The sequence below is a fragment of the Anarhichas minor genome, unplaced genomic scaffold, assembly GCF_050575085.1.
Source record: "Anarhichas minor isolate MPS153535 unplaced genomic scaffold, ASM5057508v1 ptg000030l, whole genome shotgun sequence".
Classification (NCBI taxonomy): Eukaryota; Metazoa; Chordata; class Actinopteri; order Perciformes; family Anarhichadidae; genus Anarhichas; species Anarhichas minor.
Window position 1 is genome coordinate 10,835,526 of NW_027466476.1, and position 15,601 is coordinate 10,851,126.

The 15,601-nt window shown below is 42.3% G+C and overlaps 2 protein-coding genes across 5 annotated transcripts; one reads left to right on the plus strand and one right to left on the minus strand.

Moving 5' to 3' along the window:
• Positions 1-647: 647 nt before the first annotated feature.
• Positions 648-9,029, plus strand: ascc2 (activating signal cointegrator 1 complex subunit 2). Its single transcript, XM_076104839.1, has 19 exons — positions 648-767; positions 2,251-2,356; positions 2,496-2,654; positions 2,760-2,933; positions 3,104-3,233; positions 3,373-3,440; positions 3,568-3,681; positions 4,231-4,343; positions 4,438-4,512; positions 4,608-4,712; positions 4,808-4,876; positions 5,027-5,101; positions 5,449-5,671; positions 5,989-6,185; positions 6,349-6,468; positions 6,746-6,970; positions 7,200-7,290; positions 7,685-7,776; positions 8,038-9,029. Exons 2-19 carry the CDS (start codon positions 2,273-2,275, stop codon positions 8,213-8,215), a joined length of 2,292 nt encoding a protein of 763 aa, XP_075960954.1. The 5' UTR covers positions 648-767; positions 2,251-2,272; the 3' UTR covers positions 8,216-9,029.
• rnf215 (ring finger protein 215) lies at positions 8,486-15,247 on the minus strand. 4 transcript variants are annotated; one of them, XM_076104843.1, is made up of 10 exons: positions 14,773-15,247; positions 14,056-14,211; positions 13,888-13,959; positions 13,494-13,579; positions 12,797-12,851; positions 12,524-12,676; positions 12,091-12,207; positions 11,396-11,539; positions 11,045-11,147; positions 8,486-10,266 (listed from the first exon to the last, which is right to left on the minus strand). In XM_076104843.1, exons 1-10 carry the CDS (start codon positions 14,986-14,988, stop codon positions 10,211-10,213), a joined length of 1,158 nt encoding a protein of 385 aa, XP_075960958.1. In that variant the 5' UTR covers positions 14,989-15,247; the 3' UTR covers positions 8,486-10,210. The 4 variants fall into 4 exon arrangements, with proteins under 4 accessions (XP_075960958.1, XP_075960960.1, XP_075960959.1 ...); XM_076104845.1 differs by having other exon boundaries at positions 12,572-12,676; positions 14,773-15,192; XM_076104844.1 differs by having other exon boundaries at positions 8,486-10,270; positions 14,773-15,192.
• Positions 15,248-15,601: the final 354 nt, after the last annotated feature.

Below are 15,601 nucleotides of genomic sequence, written 5' to 3' on the forward strand. Positions count from 1 at the left end.
TCTTTTTCTCATTTTTCATGGTTCAGCTCATCAAACATTCATGGGATTGTATTTTTTTCCACCCATCTTTTTTTACTTTAGTGGAAATTAAATAGACAATTGTAGAAGTTATTGTATGTTTCCTGTAAATATTTGAAAGTTTCAAACTTTCTCACACAGAAAAATGATGTATTACTATTATATTATTGGAGGGTTCAAAGCTAATGTATTGTTCCTGGGTTAAAGCAGTGTGTCATCAAATAAAGTAGAAGTATCAAGTAGCAGAATAAGGAAGTACTCAAGTAAAGTATTCATTTGTGGAAAATACAATACGTTAAGTACATTTACTCAAGTACTGTATCTAGGTACATTGTGAGGTATGACATATTTACATGTTGGATTGCTAATGAATATTAGTGTTACAGGGTTTTTGCACAGGGATGGTTTCTGGCTCTGTATTTAAGTACTTGAGTTTTAAGTAAATGTACTTAATTACTTTCCATTACGGCAAAACAGCATCTGGAGAGGATGCAATAAAATACTTTTTATGACAGACAAACACAAAGTTAGCTAAACATTTCTGTTTACCACACTAGTGCTGCGCTCTGGTGCCCACCAGGGGGCAGTAAAGACACTGAAATGTAAAAGAAGAAGAAGAACACCGCTACGTCACTTCCGGGTCCAACACCGGTGATTAGAATTTTGTCTGGAAACGAAACTGTCGAGAGCTGCGACGACTTTGATGACATGGCTTGAGCGAGTTTACAGAGAGAGTCTTGTTATAACAGGTGAACATATGTATTAACTTATCATAATTATAATGTCCGGTAACGTTACAATTATTATTATACACATAAGGCCACGAGAGGACGGTTTTAAAGTCGCCGGCTAGCTAGTTAGCTAGCTAGCCGGCGACTGACTTAGCTAACTAATCAGAGTGTCTGTGTGTAGCTTACAAGCTAACAGAAGCTCCCTTTGATTCAGCTGTTTAGACTCTGTTACCTGCTAATCTGTCAGAAAGTCATAATGTAACGTTAAAGGAGAATTGTCTCTACAGATTATAAAATGCAGTTAATGTACAAGTATGTGACCACGGTACTGACATCTAGTTAATGTACAAGTATGTGACCATGGTACTGACATCTAGTTAATGCACAAGTATGTGACCACAGTACTGACATCTAGTTAATGTACAAGTATGTGACCATGGTACTGACATCTAGTTAATGTACAAGTATGTGACCATGGTACCGACATCTAGTTAATGTACAAGTATGTGACCATGGTACTGACATCTAGTTAATGTACAAGTATGTGACCATGGTACCGACATCTAGTTAATGTACAAGTATGTGACCATGGTACTGACATCTAGTTAATGTACAAGTATGTGACCATGGTACTGACATCTAGTTAATGTACAAGTATGTGACCATGGTACCGACATCTAGTTAATGTACAAGTATGTGACCATGGTACTGACATCTAGTTAATGTACAAGTATGTGACCATGGTACCGACATCTAGTTAATGTACAAGTATGTGACCATGGTACTGACATCTAGTTAATGTACAAGTATGTGACCATGGTACTGACATCTAGTTAATGTACAAGTATGTGACCATGGTACCGACATCTAGTTAATGTACAAGTATGTGACCACAGTACTGACATCTAGTTAATGTACAAGTATGTGACCATGGTACTGACATCTAGTTAATGTACAAGTATGTGACCACGGTACTGACATCTAGTTAATGTACAAGTATGTGACCATGGTACTGACATCTAGTTAATGTACAAGTATGTGACCATGGTACTGTTGTTGATTAAAAACATTAGACTAGATTAGATTAAATGTATCGTCACTGCAAAGAGTACACGCAATTTACTGAGACTACATCAACCAGAAGTGTGAAAAGCAGTAAATAGTATACAGAATAAAATATAGTATGAGTAGAATAAACACTATAGGGTATAAATACATACAAGACATATACAGTATGGACAGTATGCCCATAGTAAGCAGTGCAGATATACTAATAGATTTGTAGTACAGAGTGTAACTTAAAGAAATGCTTACAGTAGATATTATAGATTAAACAGCTGTATGATTAGGTGTATACACTATAGATCCGATATACCGTATAATACTCAATACTCAATAGACATCCAATTGAGAAACTATTAACTAGCTAAAAATATAAATGATATACCTTTTAAACACCTACAGGTCTGCTGAAATGACCAATATTGCTGTGATTTAATAGAGAAACTAGAGAGGGAGGAGCCATGGCCTGCGCCCGAGTGCCACTGGATGAGCAGCAGGTGACCGAGCCGGGCCCGCTGGGGAAAGAGCACACGCTGCCTGCACTGGTGAGTCAAACCTCCTCTTTTTAAACAGCAAATGCACTCAAACATCAGTGTGTGGTGCTCCAGGAATCACCAGACTTGCCTCTCACAAAGACCAGTTTTATGAGAGTCAAACCTCTGCTGCTCTCTGTTCCACATTCAGCACCCGGCCAGGAAGGAGGAGCGCTGCTTCGTGCCTTACAAACCCCCGCCAGAAGATGGCTCTCCCGCCGACGCGGAGGAGTTTTTGGAACATGCCAAATTCATCACGGAGGACCTGGACTGGCTACTTGCACTGCCCCATGACAAGTTCTGGTGTCAGGTGAGAGGCTGTTAATATGCAAACATCTCTCTGAGCCACAAAGAAAGAAATGTGAATGAATGAAAACACACTATAGATTCAGACGTTTCTCGTCTCCTCCACCAGGTGGTGTTCGATGATTCTCTGCAGAGGTGCCTGGACTCGTACCTGCACCATGCTCCTCGCGGCCTTGACCTCGCCGCCCTTCCCTCCTCTCCGGCGGTGGTCGACATGCAGCGCTGCGTCCACAGGGCCGTCTTCCTGACCTTCCTCCGGATGGCCACACACAAGGAGTCCAAGGTAGGAGCAGCATCCAAATATGAACTCTAGAGAGGGAACAATGCTCTACTCATCAGACGTACCAGTTATTGTTTGCATAATCAAATGAGCATAGTGTTTGTCAAAGCCACTCCTAAGTACACAGCCTTCACATACTGTTGAACCGGTTGCTTTGTGCTCCTGTTTCACAGGAGACCTTCCTCACCCCGGCTGTGTTTGGAGAAATTATCTATGAGAACTTCCTGTTTGACATTCCCAAAATCCTGGATCTGTGTGTGCTCTTTGGAAAGGGCAACAGCCAGCTGCTGAACAAGATGATCGGTGAGCTGTTTTTAATCATTACGGAGTATGTTGATGACTTAAATGGAATATTTTGTGATTAGAATGTGGAGTGAAGATTGGTAGTTTTTAATGTGTGTTGTCACTATTTGTTAACTTTCATAACGATGTATTTTTTTAGAGAATATCTTTACCCAGCAGCCGTCTTACTACGTCGACTTGGATGAGACGGTTCCCACTGTGTTACAGGTGAGATCATATTTAAAAAGTGTAAGACTGGTAAAAGATATTAAGGGTTTTCCAAGGAGTGATTTAAAGACACACAGATGATATATTGTCTCCTCTCTCCTTTCCTTTCCTTCTCTTCCCTCCTCAGGTGTTCGACACCATCCTGGATAAGTGTGGTCTCTACTGTGAGGGAGCTGCCGCCATGGAGCCGATGAAGCTGAACTCACAGAAACAGCGCACTGCCATGACCATGAGCCAGCAGGTCAGACCAACACGCACATCTACAGACATAAACAGCATGCAGGGCTTAACAAAACAGGCTGCTCTGGTGTGTAAATAGCTTCTCTGTGACAGTGATTATTCAGATATAACTTGATTTATTATCACAACACATGGAGGACATTTTTCTCGTTTAAGCCTCGGTAAATAAATCAGGCTTTCCTTAGGAACTCGTTAGTAATCTGTTTTTACATGTAAGAATTTAAAAGGTTAGCATCACTCACCCTTTCTGCAAGGGTTATAATTTCATTCTGTTGTAGATGTATAGTTTGTCCACAAGTTAAAGAAGAGTCTTCAAATCCAGGCGCTGAATGGGTCGAACATGTCACGATTTAATATCTTATATTCAATTCAAAAAATGAGTTAAACTTTCTGTTTAACTGGCGTTAAAAAGGTTTTAAATCCGAGTTGATGAAGATATGAAATGTTATATTTGGATATTCAGTTATCTGGTTTACTGACGGTGACAGGAACGCTCAGTAGTTTTATCTGCTTCACGTCTTTGATCGTGTTTGTGTGTTTTCTTCTTCAGGATCTCGTAGATCTGGTTCTGTACCTGTGTGACTCCACCACCACCATCCATGCCTTCCTGGACATCTTCCCCGCCGCCTGCTCCAGTTTCCACTCCCACGGTTTCCTCAGCAGGTAGAAGTACACGGATGAAGTATAACTGTCGCTATCGCAGCTACACCTCCGGAAGAAGCTTCTCGTGAGCGTTTTTGTTTTTGTCTCCTGACAGACTGACCTCGTTTTATGAGTCCGCTGTGCCTGACCTCGAGAACGCGGTGAGGAAGAGAAACTTTGACGATAAAGGGTGGGTGTCTGATGAATATAACGCTTTAAAAAGGCCAAAAGATTGAGACCCACTCGATGAATACCTTAATGAATGAAACCCAAACCCTCCTTTAGTCTTCAGGAGGACTTGTGGAAGAGGTTGTCCCACTCCTGTCGTAAGATAGTGGAGATGGCTCACCTGCTGCTACACCACACCTGCCTGCAGCCGATCCTGGAGGGGTGAGGCGTTCACACTCTCATCGTGTATCTTAACAGGATTGGCATAACACACACACACACACAAATTAATTCTGCTGGATGTTGTTGCCTTGCAGGGGAGAAAACATGCAAACCTTTGCAGAGGAGCTCCTACAACATTTCACATCTTTTTTACCTGAGAAAAGGTAAAACTCCTGGTTGAGATCTGGGGTCACCGCCGAGGCTCCGGGGCGGGGGGCGGGGCTTGTTAGTTAGTCCTCATTAAATGTCACAAGTGTTTTTTCTTTTTAAGTGCAATGACAAAGTGCATGAAGAGGTTTGTTCTGTCCTCTCAGGTTCTTGTCGGACTATGATGAGCAGTTCTCCATCGCAGACGACATCAGCCTCCTCCAACAGGCCCTCCCTCTCATGTATCCTTCTCACGCTTAAAGCAGGAACTCTAACAACAGACTTTATGGCTTAAGGCCCAAACACGCTGAAAGCTTCTGACGTTTTGAAGCACACCTACGGTTTTAAATAGACAAACGCCTCTACGCAGACCTTGTTTTGATTTTGGAGCAGCGAATTAGGACCCAGTGACTGTTTCTTCTGCCTTCAGTATTTCTTTGCAGAGAACTTCACTGAATAAAGAACTAAAGAGGAAACTATTTTATTAAAGAAATAAAGTATTACTACTGTCTCTTTCACCTGTTGTCGGTAGCAGACTATAATGTCTATTATTAGTCATTTCATTTCCTTAACCGCCTCCTTCCCTCAGTGATGAGACCAGGATGTCCTACCTGCTCCAGGGGGTGGCGAGCGCCTGGGACAGTGTGGGGCGACGGAGACCGCACAGCCAGACTCGGCATCAGGGAGCAGCGGGCGGTGCTGCCGCCTCCACCTCCTCCGGCTTTAAAGTTCAGGAGGAGAGAGAGCCAGAAGGAGGAGAGAGTCTGAGGGGAGCAGAGGCCATGTTGTATGTTCCCCAAAAAGGAAACAATGTGAGTTCTGTGATTAATACAGCTAATTTAATAAGTTTTTATGAGTGTCCTGTATTTATTATAAGTAGTTAGCTGAGGGAGTTTTCACAAATAATGTCATAATGTTTGCTTAAAATGTGAGGCTGAAGTTAATCGCTTTGTCTATAAAATATAACAAAAATAGTGAGAAATTCCTGTTGTAGTTTCCCACATACATATATATATATGTATGTGAGATATATATATATATATATATATATATGTATATATATATGTATGTGAGATATATATATATATATATGTATATATATATATATATATGTATTTCCGGTCGTCAGGGTGCCGGCTGTGCGGTGAGCGAGGCGGAGCTCGAGTCTCTGCTGTCGTGTATCAGGGAGCTGCTGCCGGATCTGGGCGAAGGCTTCCTGCTGGCCTGCCTGCAGGAGTACGGCTACAGCTCTGAGCTGGTCATCAACAACATCCTGGAGGACCGGCTGGCCCCCAACCTGGACAAGATGGACCGGGCCATGCCGAGGTGAACACACACACACACACACACACACACACACACAGTAAAGAAAATGCATTTTTGCTGCAGCTACACTATACAGATGATGTGTGGTATGAAAGGAGTGGATAATACTGAAGTTAAGGGTGAGTCGACCATCTTTGACCCCGTTCTTCTTCTGTCCCTTCAGGCCAGTGAAGGAGGAGCTTCCAGATGTTCTGAATGTCAGATCCAACGTGTTTGACGACGATGAGTTTGACGTTTTCCGCAGAGACCAGGTGGACATGTCTCGCATCTGGAAGGGCCGGAGGTAAGAGCGCACAGGAGGAGTAAAGAGCCCGGGACTACTTTTATGAACTCAGACATTTACCTGATTCATGTGCTTATAAACATCCTGCTCAAACTGTTTAATAGAAGCCGAGTAGGACGTTCAGATCCTCTCAAAAACCTGATTTAAAACCATTTACAAACTGCACATCTACTTGTGTGTAAAGACGGTGAAGGACAGTGAAGGACAGGTGAGACTGCCTGAGCTCAGGTGTAATCTTCTTCTTCTTCTTCTTCTTCTTGTTTTCTTCCTCTTGCAGGAAAGGGGAGAGCGCTCAAGAGCTGCTGAATGACAAGCAGCACATAGCGGAGCAGAAAGCTCGATACCAGGCCTATGAGACGGTGGTGGACGAGGTCGTCATTGAACCCGGTGACAGTGCCGAAGCCTACGACCTGGACGCCTACGACGACGAGTACGACGACACGTACGACATGAGCCAAGTGGGAGCCAACGACCTGGATGGAGACAGCTTACTGAGCAGAAGGTAAATCACACACACTTTTAATTAAAACGTGTTTGGGTGATCAGATAGCAGTCAGGAAGTGCCTGATCATATTAAAGTTAAGATTTCAAACCCAGTGCTGGAGAACTTTAAGCCCTGTGTTCATGATGACACGTTTTTCATTTTGACAGGATGCTTTTTAAATTTGGAATATGTGATTCTTGTGGTGGATGCTACTTATTCAGAGTACTTGTTCTCATTTTATTTTCAGGCCTTTCACGGTTCCACAGATCCTGAGGAAAGGAAACAAACCAGAGCTGGAGGAGGAGGGTGAAGATGAAGAGGAGGAAGTGCCGCTACAGGTACTGAATCGTTCCAAAACAGGAGATCCAGCATCACAGAGGAAAAACATTTTAATGCAAAATATTTATTTTAACCAGTGTAGCCGTTGTAATCCTACCGGATTATTATGCACGTAGTTTAAACTAAGACCTTTTTAAAATGTATATGTTTTATACATAACTGTTATAATAAACTGGTAAAAGTGTGAGCTTATAATTAACAATTATGTTAATAATGATCAGAAATGCTAAAAAAACTTCTGATTATCTTCACGTCATCATTATAATAGATTACAATTGCACATTTAGACCATCTTACCAGCTGTAAGCTTTGTAATCCTTCAGGTTCATGGAGTCTTTTTAAATGAATGTTTTGTTCTTCATGTGTTAACAATGTGAATCCATTGTATTTCAGAACAATGTGAACAGGGACCAGTTTGTTCAGGACCCGGCTCTGCTGAGGGAGAGAGCTGAAGCTAGAAGAGCTGCCATGCATCAAAGGAAAGGGTGAGAAGCTCTCACTCTGTCCTCCTGCGTTTCCTTCAGGAGAATAATGTTCACAAGCAGCTCGACGTGTTTGAGACTCCAAACATCTGCTTTTATTGTCACAGTATAGTACGGCATTAAAGTATCTGTAGTGTGACTTAGTCGTAGGACACTGTACTGTGACTGCTATGTAATAAAAAGTCAGTACAGAATGTCTTGGGTGTCGGAGGACGTCCGCTGACCTTTTGTTGCCTTCTCTTTATCATCTCTCAACTCTCTTAGTTTCCGGCCGGAGCAGCGTCCTCCCAGCAGCGTGGTGGGTCAACCCAAAGGCCAAGGACAGAACCTGGACACATTACTGGACCGACGCAAGAAGGAGGCCAACAAGAGCCGCGGGGCGAACCACAACCGCCGCAACATGGCCGACCGCAAGAGGAACAAAGGCATGATCCCCTCGTGACCGGCGTGACGACCCGCTGCTCGAAACAAAAGTGACTGACTGAGTCGGTGAAGGGACAGAACAACTGGGGCTCAGGTGTTTGGTCTGGTTTAAATTTGTCCCCACAAACACAAAGTCACCGTGTTCACTTGAAGGAAAAAGCCACAGAAGGTGGCGAGCTGTTGATGTGCTTTAGTTTACACTCTAAACATCTGCTTTTAGGGATCGGGCCTCGAGGAGGTTTCTTTTCTTAGCTCATTAAAAAAAAAACAAAGTCGTGAGAGCCAGAGACCGAGGACAAAGAATAAGACCTTTATTTTTTGCCAAGTAACAAATCAGTTTATTATTAAGATGTTTGTGTGACATCATCATCGAATAGACAACATAGGAATAAAAGGAAGCAACATCCAGGTGTTTTGTTTGGAGAGACTGTGGTTCGTTCTGTAGCTGGAAGAACAATGAACGGACCTGGTGATCAAGTCTGGACCTCAGCGGCAGACTGTGTGCGTCTCTCACTACGACTACTCGTCCTGTATGAGCAGCTCGTGTAGAAGCCGGCTCCCACCGCTGTTGTCCAGCCTTCAGCAACAGAGATCAGACGTGGTGTTTGGCAGCTCGTGCTGTACGGAGGCGCCTCACGGCCTCTTACAGACCGGCTGCGAGGAGGAACCCTCCGACATGTCGCCCGACATGTTGCACAGACTATCTTCTATAAAGAGAACAGATCTATCGGAGCATTTTGTAACAAAAAAAACAAAGCACATGTAAGTGCTTCTTGGAGTTGATGTTGCAAAAAAACATTAAATAAATACAATAACACTTTGTTTTTGACATCCTTGGAGTTTGTTGAGTCGTCACTGGCAAAAATGTCTTTTTCCTTTCACAGTAAAATGAAGATGCTGCAGAGTACGGCTGCACAGAAATCTACAATTTACACCGATGTAGATTTTTAATGTATGTAAAAGTAATCACATTTTTCTATTTTAAGTCTAATTAGCTTTCTTGCCAACAGTTGTACGTCAATATGATTCACACATTTCACTGCACCTGATCCAAGATGTTTAAGTACGAAACTAATCACTCAGGTTATTACTGTGCAGCCGTACGCCAGAAGACACGTTCACGTGATGAATGAGATGACCACCTGTTTGAATATTAAATTAAAACTGGTTTTGACTTCCTTCACACAGACCTTCTAAAAGGAAATAAGCAGATAAATATAATCAGAGGCTGAAAGTCCAGCTGACTCTGTGAAATGTTCACCACCTGTTTGAAATCTCTTTCAAATATAGTTTAAAACTGCAACTGCTGTAACATTCACAACTAAAGTATGAATACGGTGTGTTTGTGTTTTCTCTCACTCTGCAGTGAAGTCATGTAAGGCATGTTAAGGACAAGTGCAAACATTGTTTCCACATCTGCTACCACCTGTAGTTACATCTGGACTACAACTATTAAACCTCAATAAATAGCATTAAATAGCAAGCTATGAGTTTGGACACTAGATAAAAACCACGTTTTAGCTCTGTTAATAAGTTATTGACATCGTTCGGCCCTAACGTGACATTGACTGGTGCGTCAGTACGTCCCACGTTGAACCGTAAAGCTTTGAATGCGGGAACATGTGACTCTGGAGGACTCGCTCACGTTATCAGCTTTAAAAACTGAAAGTCTCTGTGTGAAGAGTCACATGTTCACCGCTCTCGATCACGCATAAAAACAAATATTTAAATGAAGTGTACAGTAACATGATCCCAGGAAGAAGTACTGTTTACACACAACAGTACTCGTACAGTACTTCACAGTATTGTGTTCACGCTACAGCCGCATGTCTGTGAGACTTTGTTGCACCCACCCAAAGGTCAGATGTCAAAAGTCTGACCCCTCCACGGTCCGGCTGGCCGACCAGCTGCTGTGATGAGTTTATATTTGCTTCTAAATCCCGTTAGCCGGTAAGAGGAAGCGGCGAGTTCACAAAGGTCAAAGGTCAGAGTCACTGAGGGAGAGACGAGACTTTCACAGAACGTCAGCGGCGATGGAGGCGAGGCGACCGTTAACTATCTCTGCGAACGCTGCCTGGAGAGAAGAAGAAACAATGAATCAATTCACTTCCTGATGACACACTTAAGTTATTAATCAGTTTTTATAATGTACTAATATGTTTTGTAACATTTTATAACATTATGTATGTAAAACTATACGACATACAATACTATGACTTTTTTTCTGACATTTAAAAAAAAAAAAATATGAATTTTTGGAGATATTTTACATGACATACTGTAACTTGTTTGTGACATTTGTTACGACATAATATATATATTTTATTATATATATATATATATATATATATATATATATAATAAAATACTATTCTATTTTGACAATTTTCATGATATATACAATGAGTTTTTTACAATTCTTTGACATTATGACATACTATACTATGACTTTTGCATAACATAAAAGTCTATACTATAATATGTCATAACAGATATAGTATAACATGCCAGAAGAAAGAATCATAGCAGAGTAAGGCTTAAAAAAAAGTCGTCATAAAAAAGTACAAAATAAAGTAATCATATAGTATGCCATTAAAAATATCCAGAACAGTACAGTATGTCATAATAAATGTCATAAAAAAAAGTAGCAGCCACATGTAATGACAGCTGCTCTGCTGCTGTTGGAGAACTTCACTGATGCGACACCGTCTAAAAAATTCCACTTCTTCGTTGCTGTTCTTCTCATCAATGGGCCTAATGAGTGGCAGAGCGGTCGCCACAGTCAATATGCAAAGGGACGTTTGTGTGCATCAAACGTCAACAGACAGTGATGTGTAAGTGAACTCACCGAGGATGCTGCGTTTGCACAAAGGACAGGTGTGATGCAGCAGAAGCCAGGGGTCGACACAGTCTCTGTGGTACTCATGACGACACGGCAGCACCCGGAGACACTGAGACCACAACACAGGACACGTTACAGCGTACAACATTCACTGCAGAATCACCGGTCCTGCACACAGACTGTCTGTCTCACTAACTTTTTCATGACAAAGGCAGAGAAACCAAACCAGTGGCAAGATATACATGAGTAAGAGTCTTTTTCACGTGATATTACCGCTTGCTCTACTGAACTCAACCTGGGAATCGATACAGCCAAGTCTAAATCAGAGCTTGTGTGTATGTGGGCGTGTTGTCTGACCTGGTTGTTGTTGAACGGCTCCAGACAGACGGCACAGTTGTCCGTCTCGGCCGGCTGGGACGGGTCACACCACGGTTTGGGCTGACGGTACGTTTTGGTCTTCAGGGACAACATTCTCTTCAGGACATCCTGTTTAGGAAAGAGCTGAAGAACGCAGCACAGCAGAACACCACAGAACATGTTATCTAGACGGGGACCGGAGATTTGTTCCCCTCGACGCTCCACTTTACTTTCGAACAAAGATCGTGTCCACAGTGTACAAATGAACTGCCTGTGAAGTAAAAGTATTTCACAGATACAGAAGAGTACAATAGTTTGTTCAACCTAAAATATTCAAAGAGTACCTTTGAAAACTACGGGATAAAATAAACGTTTGTATTTAACAAAAAGCTGTCAGACAATAAAATATATGAATAATAAAACAGCAGTAAATTAACTCAGGTAGCAAAACCACAATATAAAAATACTCTGTTACTGGGATGTAAAAGCAGGCGTTAAAAATGTTTACTTGATTAAAGGACAAAAGTATCAAAATACACTGAAAGTAGCAAAAGTAAAAGAACAAGATATGTAGAATGGAGAAATCAGAATCAGAAAACTTAAATATTAAAGTAATGAGTACCTCAAAATTGTACTTAAGTACAGTGCCTCAGTGAATGAACCTAGTCTCTGTCCACCATTGTTAGGGTGTTTACCTCCAGGTCATCGTTCCTCTGATGCTCGTGGTTCTGCCAGCGAGCCTGAACAATGACTCCTGTGCTGAGGATCAGAGCCACCAGGAGGACCGTGTCCCACAGCTGCTGCAGGTACTTCTACAGGTACACAGAGAAGAGCAGCAGTACGTCATCACCTTCACTGTTCCCCTGAAGGATCGGTCTGTAGCACCACACAACGCAGAATATGTTTCTGGTAGGGCTGCTCAATTACTCGCTAACAAGATGTTGGCTTGCCACAATTAAATAAACATGATGAAGAAAATATCTGCATTATTATTGTCTAATTAATAGTTTATAGCGTTGGTGATTATTTTCAGGAAATATAAAGTAGTCTTCAAACCCAACCGACGCTGATCTATCAGACAAAGAGACAAAGTTCCCACTGGGGCCACTTAAATGTGTCTACAGGTACCTTAAGAAAACATGTCAACATTGCTGATGTTCGTTCGGGCTCCCCCACCTGGACCTGAGAGTTGGTCTCTCCCGTGCAGATGACCCCCTGCCACTCTCCGTAGCGGCCTCCTCTCGATCGACCGCAGCTGGACCACAGCGTGAGCGTGGCTCCCTGCCCGGACACACAGCAGCATGCGCTCACTGTCAGCTCAGCCTGTCATCTGTTCACTCACCACTGGAGGGTGCTAACAACTGAGAAACACACAGTCAGCGGATAGATTGAGGAGCTCACCAGGTTGTCCTGCAGGATCGTCTTGTATGTGATTTTTGCTGTCGCTTGAAGACCCCTGTGGAGAGAGAACTGTCATTTAGTGCGAATAAAGATTCTCCATCACTATGGATTCATGAATAATAATAATATTGAATCATGTTATGATTACACTGGCTTTTTGTTTGACAATGTTCAATACATATATATATATATATACATATATATATGTGTGTGTATGTATGTATATACAGTATATATGTGTGTATATATATATACGTAAACATGTTTATTTTTTTTATTTAACCAAACCTTTTCACCACCAGTGATCGAAGCTGTGGTAACACAAGTAGCTAGCCATACAAAATGAATCATTTGAAGCCGGAAATATCCGTTCAACGAGAAAGTAAACAACTCTCTCAACTTAATACGGACACATTTCAAAGAGTAGTGAGGTACAGGACACAGCTGGAGCTGAAACATTGCCTTAACCTGGTTACTGTTGAGTTACTAGTGTAGAATACTGACATGCAGTGAAAGCTTTGTTTGATCTGTTGGCTGAAATCCTCACCTGAGGCAGCACGTGACACGTGATATTGTCTCGACTGATTCATAAAACAAACTGCATTTTGTTGCTTTTTAGCAGTGATATGATAGTAAAGGTGTGTGTGAAAGTATCTGTTTCCCTGTTGGCAGTAATAAATAATAAAGTGTTCTGTACCTGAGCAGAGCTCCGATCAGCTTGGTGACGTTTTCAGACGTCTGGATCACAATGATGGGCTTCGACAGCACCTGAGACAGATCCATCTGCAACAGAAACAGATGTTATGGTCCTGAATACGACCTGGACAAAGTGTCTTTTAAGCTTCAATTTTCTGCCAGCTTTTTATCATTTCCCCCCAAAAAAATGTGTCGAGCCAAATTCAATATAATCCATAATCTCTTCTTGATCGAGCGCCTTCGATTCAGTTTGTTCTGATGTTGGCGTGTCTGATAACACACACAAAACAACAACTGCAAGAACTCCTAAAGCATGTGAACGCCAGGGTTTCTAAAACACTATGATGAAATGAAAAGTGAGAAAAGAGCTGCTGACTGAGTTTGAGGAGATTTACCTCGCTGACGGTGTTTTGGTTGAGAGCCAGAATGATGAGCGCAGACGCTCCGAGGACCAACGCTCGCTTCATCTTTAACAGAGAGGTTTGCACGTTAAGAGTGTCGTATGAATCCACATCAGTGTGAACAGAATCCACGACAGCTTTAGAGTAAGGTGAGTGTCTTACTTTATTGACCATGGCGTCAGTGAAGGACTCCTGGTTTCCGGTGGAGGCTTTGTTGTCCTCCACCTGCAGAGGCACCACCCCGATCCACAGCTCCTGCTCCTTGGTGTCCTCCTCTCCCTTTCCTCCGCTCACCTGCGTCTCCTCGTCCTCTTGAACCTGAGGACAGAATACAAGCTGAACACTTGGACCTGAAAGCTGCCTTGCTAAAGGGCTCCTCGGAAAGTGTCCTTCATTTCAAACAAAACCACCTAAATTCACTCCATTAAATCAAAAACTAAATTCAAACCTGAAAATAACAGCATGCCTGCTGCCAACTATTATACCAGGCAATATATAAACGATGAAATGATTAATTATCATAATGAAAAACCGCAGTATATAAACAACATTTTAAATATCACATTCCTGTTTACTTCTTACTGTCAGGATCATGAGTTCCACATGCAGAGATGTAAATTGATGCTCTCAAATTCAACACACACAAAGCAAATAAAATGAGGGATAACTATGTTAAATAGAAACATGGACTAAAGACATATTGCTGTATTGTTACTATATTATGCTGCATTGTTAGACACTAAAACACATCCATGTCAGAGGCACAAAACATAAAAACATGCAGAGTATGTGAAATATATAAATCAGTCAGACACAGCTAAACAACAATAAAAGACATGCATGCATAATAAATAAATGATTCTCCTCTGACCGACTCACCAGGACCAGCTCTCCCTCAAGCTCTTCTCGGTCCTCGGAGCTCCTGCCGGACTCCTCCACCACCTCCCCCTGGAGCAGAGCGCTGACCACGGGCCGCTGCTCCAGGAAGACCTCCACCAGAGCGACCTGCTCCGCCGCGACCAGCAGCCCCGGCCACCGCAGCAGGACGAGCGGTAATGTTACCCAGAGACGGCACCAGCAGCGAGCTAAGGCCATGGCCCGAAGGAACGACGGAGATGAAATACAGATGAAAGCGGTTATAAATACATAATCCTGGTCAATTGTTAACCGGTATTTTGCAAAAAGCTGTCATAAAAGATGCTATAATCTCCAGTTGGCTAGCTGGACCTAGGCTGGACCCCTCGAAGAATGTAAACAACGAAAGACAGCTTCCGGTTCACACCGGAAGTAGCGGGATGAGCATCATCTTGTATACAAAGATGGTAGAGACGCATTACTGGAAATGAAATACAATAAACACAATTTTATATAGTCGTTCGAGCTAACTTATACCCCACTGGTATACTTAAAAAAAAATGTAAGCTTAAAATTCACGGTTCCTCCGTTAACATTTTTTTTGACAGTTGAGCCGTTGAGTTTCTACAACCAAAGACGAATATAGCAACTTGAGAGTGTACCATCCCATACTTAATTCTTCGATTTAAAGCCGAGATTCAGACCCGCTATAAATACAGCTGGAGCGGTGTTTAGAGCCTTGAGAGCGGTGATTCACATCTATTACCACAAGGAGTACTTAATTGTCATCGTTATGTTCCGATATTTTGTGTGAGTCCACTCTGAAATCGACAAACTACGCGACCTGTAGTTC